The 4,700-nt window shown below is 58.0% G+C and overlaps 1 protein-coding gene across 1 annotated transcript in view; it reads right to left on the minus strand.

Moving 5' to 3' along the window:
* Positions 1-2,410: 2,410 nt before the first annotated feature.
* The window catches only part of Suclg2 (succinate-CoA ligase GDP-forming subunit beta), a 140,482-nt gene continuing 138,192 nt past the window's right edge, over positions 2,411-4,700 (minus strand). Inside the window, exon 10 of the mRNA XM_015494906.2 lies at positions 2,411-3,294. Within this exon, the coding sequence (XP_015350392.2) occupies positions 3,179-3,294 (116 nt within the window). The 3' untranslated portion in view covers positions 2,411-3,178. The remainder of the gene's footprint in view (positions 3,295-4,700) is intronic.

Genomic DNA, 4,700 nt, shown 5'->3' on the forward strand with positions numbered 1-4,700 from the left:
CCATGACTCTATGTTTGTCCACGATTCACCTTGCAGGGGTGGTGAACCTTTCCTGCCAGGCCCAGGAGAAGCCACTCCAGACCACGAGGTTTCCATCACACCTGCGGCTGCCTTTGCAGATGGTCTACCCAGAAGTGGGCGTCGCTGTCCCAGGAAATCTGCCCTCAGCCTCGGGTGCCACCTCAGACCCAGAAGCATGTTAGAACACACACCTCCTCTTCCACACATTCCTTTTTTTTTTTTTTTTGCCATTATTAATGTGTTCTTGCTTATTTTATTTTTCAATGTACAATGTATTCTATAAAGGATCACTTTAGACTTTTAGATGTCTGATTTAGACATCTTAAAAATAATTTTTCTCCTTATTTTTATGACAGCTGTCAATTTAAAAAATAAATAAAATTCTTTAAGAAGAGTTTTGTTTTTTTTCCCCTCCATACAGAGGGACACAGATACGAACTGTGAAGAACTACTCAGAAACGCTGCACCAAGCCTTGTTGAAAACCCTCCCTGCTGTACTGCTCACCATGAGCTCACCAGCCCTGGAGGTGCTGTGGAGCAGAGGCCTCGGTGCCCTGGCCTCTCGGGTGAGTGCCAGTGCTCAAGACAAATCCACCCTCACCATGGACAGCTCAGGCAGCCCCTACAGGGAAACCTGGCGACTTGCAGGCCTGTGAGAAGACAGACCCACAGAGCAGGGAGAGTGGAGACCACACAACTCCAGGCCGCACCCAGGAACCACCCCGCACAGCCCGCCCTGCAGGGGAGTGTAGCCGGCTCTGCTGCTCCTTCAGGGAATGTGCCCTTCCTCTGGAGGGCTCCAGGTCCTCCTGTCTAGGCAGGGTGGTCCGGTGAGGCCCTCCTCTGCCTCAGGCCACCCCACGGATGGAAGAAGGACCTAGCCCAGCACCCTGAACTCACAGACAGGTTCAGGATTAGGTTTCTGACTCCCAAGTGGTCATCAGAGCCATCAGTACCAAAATCTGGGATGCTTCTTAGAATCCCCAGGAGAGACAAGCCTCCTTCCTTCTTCCTACCCTAACCATCTCCCTCCCTCTCTCTTCTTCTGCTGAGGCTCAGCCAGAGGGCATGTGCTGGGGTGGCCTGCAGCCATCTGCCACCTTGTGGAACAGCCCACCTGAGAATGAGGCCTGCAGACAGCTGGGCTAAGAAGCAGGGACCAGTCCTGGTGGCCTTGGGCCTGATCTGCCACGGAAAACAATTGTACAGCCCCAGGAGCAGAGTCATCTCCTGGTCTCTGAGCTTAAGTTTTGGTCACAACCAGAGTCTGAACAGAGAGCTCATCGACTCAGAAATGGAGTGGCCATGGGAGGGCCAGGGCTCAGCCTCTGAGCCTGAGGCGGGTTGTAGAGGCTGCAGCGTCCCAGCCGACCAGCAAAGCGGCACCGCCCGCGAGCAGTCCTGGTGCAGCAGGTGCTGTTCTGCAGGCTCCCGGACACGGAGCAACACGCGGGCGGGCCAGGCTTTCTAGGACCCTCTTGCCACAGTAGAGCAGGTTTAAACCCAGCGACCTGATGTGAGGGGAAGTATTCTTCTATTTCCAAGTCTGAAGTCCAGGGCATGGTGGTGCAGGAGACACACAGCCCCCAGGGGACAGCCTGCATCTGACCCCATAGGCACCGCAGGGACCCTGCAGGTCCCGGGAACAACGCCACACAGCGTTGGGTGCCCTGGAGCAGCATGCGCACATGGCCTCCCAAGGTTTCCTTGGAAGACCTTGACCACCAACCTCCACTTGAAAGGCCAATGTTACTTGGTGGCTACTCACCCTTTCCCTGGAGGACTGCAGGACGACTCCATGCCTCCGTCCCCTCTGGCCGAGTGGAAGTACGTCCATGAGGAGGGAAGCAGGCCTTGGGTGAAGACAGAAATTCCAACCGGCAGACAGTCGCCTCATCTCAGGATGCAGAGGTACTATTTTCACCCACTAGCACCCTGTTAAGCCACAGAGGGATGAAGGGCTGAGAGACCGGAGGCGAATTCCTCCACGGGTGTTCACGGGGCTCTTGGCATTCTGTCCACATGGAAACTCACAGAGCAGCGTGAGCCGCTGGAAAGCAGGCAGGGCAGTGGGTGCTGCAGGCCCGGCTGGAGGAGAGCCGGTAACAGGCAGGGTCTGGTCACGCAGGAGCCCCCACCCCCTTCACTCTGTGTGGCCGCCGCTCAGGCGCTTCCCGGCTTCTGCTTGGTAAATACTCCTATTTTTTCACTGAGTCATCTTCTGCTGTGGGACCAGTTAGGGGAGAGGCTGAGGGAGGTGGAGTGACCCAGGGGTACCTGAGACTCTGCAGTTTGGAGCTGTGAGCATCTAAGGCATGAGTGCTGGTGGTTCAGCAAAAGAAAAATCGTTCAAGGAACAGAATCGACTAAAATGAGAAAAGCACACGTCTTAGAGTTTAAGAAGCATGATTTTATTTAAAATTGCCTACAGATAAAAATTCACCAACATTTGAACAAAAACTAAATTCAAATTTTTCCCACCACAAAAATGGACGGAATGGAAAGCCCCACATTCCCTCAGGTGAGAACTTCCCACCTTTCTACCTCAGCTGGTGGTGCTGGGTGAGGACGGGAGGGAGGGAGACTCGGCTCTGCAGAAGCACCAGTCTGACCTTCAGTGCCGGGTCACCTGCCAGGACCCAGTTACGGAGGGTCGGAGGGTCCGTGAGCATCAGCACGCACCAGCTTTGGCCCTGAACTGGGAGCTCACGAGTGAGGCCTCAGGGAGAGGTGAAGGGTGTGCTCAACGGTAAGGCCACGGTGAAAGCAAGCACGGTGGGTCAACGTGGAGACTCACTACGAGGCCCCTCCGGGGGGACACTGTGGCTGTGTGGGAATCAGGCACCACACCCGGGGTGACGGGGCGTCAGAGCTACCTGCCTGGATGTCCCCCTGTACCCCTGACGGCCAGTGCCATAGGGAATCCCGCCTGGGACCTTGGTGGCCTGTGGGTTCTGGTTAGGTGAGATTCGGGGTCCGGGAACCAGGGCCTTGTGGTGAGGCCGTCCCGGCCCACTGGGCACTCACGTGGGGAAGCGTGGGATGGGGGGCTGTGGGGGAAGATCAGGGTGGGCAGACACGGTGATGGAGAGAGCAGCTGCGAGACCTTCACCCCTTCCCAGGGCGGGACCCTGCTGCACAGAGGGTCACAGGAGGGTCACTTCTTTGCCACACTGGCCACGGCTTTCTTGGCAGCATCCTCCAGGTCCACGGCGGCGGTGATGGGCAGGCCGCTGTTCCTGAGTATGCTCTGAGCCTCCTGGACGTTGGTTCCTGAAGGGGGAGGAGCGCACAGGTGAGGCTGGTGGCTGGGTCTAGGACCCCGACACGAGGTCCCCCAGCAGGCTCGGCTCTGGGATCCCGGTGGGGCCTCCAGGTGAGTCGGCCTTTTTCTCTCCTTTCACTCCAGCCATCCGCATTTTGAACAGTGGGAGTGTTTTCTCTGGCCCTCAAACAGATGCAAACGCGCACAGAGATGGACAACTACTCAGGAGTCTGAACAGGACAGTCTTCTGGCCTGGATTTGAGCACTGAGGACAGAATCAAGAGAAATGTGGGGGTACGCGCAGGGAATGGCCCGCCCCACTGCGGGCTGCTGGCCCTCGAGCTTCACCAAGATGGTAAAATACGGGTTTCCATCCACGTCTCTTGACAGAAGTTAAGTGGATGTCACCTGCCTGAAAGACCCCTGAGAAGGCCAGCCCGAGCCAAGACCTGACCTGAGCACCAAAGCTCTGAGAATCTGCCCATCTGGGCCCACAATCCCACTGCCCGGAGAGCGGCGGGACTCGAGCTGCCCATCCCTGTTGGCTCTCCGTAGAGGGCGGAGGCCTTGAAGATGAGCAGTGTACCCTAGGGGAGTCCCCAGGAAGCAGTGGCCAGCCAATCTGCCTTATCTACAGGTTTGCCCTGGGACCCTCCTGTGCTTACCGTGTGGACAATGCAATGGGGACCAGGCAGCAGGACTCAGATGTCCAATGAACTGTCATCTCACATCACTTCCCGAGCTTAGGACGGGGCTCAGTCGTGGACCAAGACTGTCCAACGCAGCCTGCCGGGCCTGCCTTCCTCAGGTACACCAGGCTCAGTCAGCGAGCTCCCTGCAGGGCCTGGCTAAGTTGCTGAGTGGCCTGAACTTGTGATCCCCCTCAAGGATGGCCAGGCAGCAGGACAGCTGCACTGAGATGGTGCTGCATGTTGACTGCCTGGGCCCTGGGTCACCTCAGCCACCCCCGAGGGGATGCCGGGCACCCTGTCTCTGGCTGAGGCTCACGCTCAGCTTTACGGAACACGGGAGGGAAGCAGCACTGAATCCCGCCCTCCGCCGGCCACCTGCTCCTGTGCAGTTTTGGACACTGGTTTAAGCCTCTTCCCGTCTCCACTTTCTACTTCCACCCAGGGACCACCACCCTCCCCACCCCCAGGACCTTCACCAGTGCTCACTGAGGACGGGCAGACGTTGAGCACCCCACTCCAGGGTGAAGAATCTCGGCAGAGGTGCCGGCAGCCCTGGTGGCCCCTTCACAGGGAAGACCACTGGGTCCCCATGGCACAGGCACTGTGTCCCCAGCCGTGCTTGTGTGCGGCCGGAGCAGCTGGCAGTGTGCACTGTGGTGAGGAGCGAGGGGAGGCGGGTGGGCTGCTGGGGAGGAGGCCCCCCCAGCCCTTGCACAGGCGGT

The sequence above is a fragment of the Marmota marmota genome, unplaced genomic scaffold (genome assembly GCF_001458135.2).
Source record: "Marmota marmota marmota unplaced genomic scaffold, marMar, whole genome shotgun sequence".
Lineage (NCBI taxonomy): Eukaryota > Metazoa > Chordata > Mammalia > Rodentia > Sciuridae > Marmota > Marmota marmota.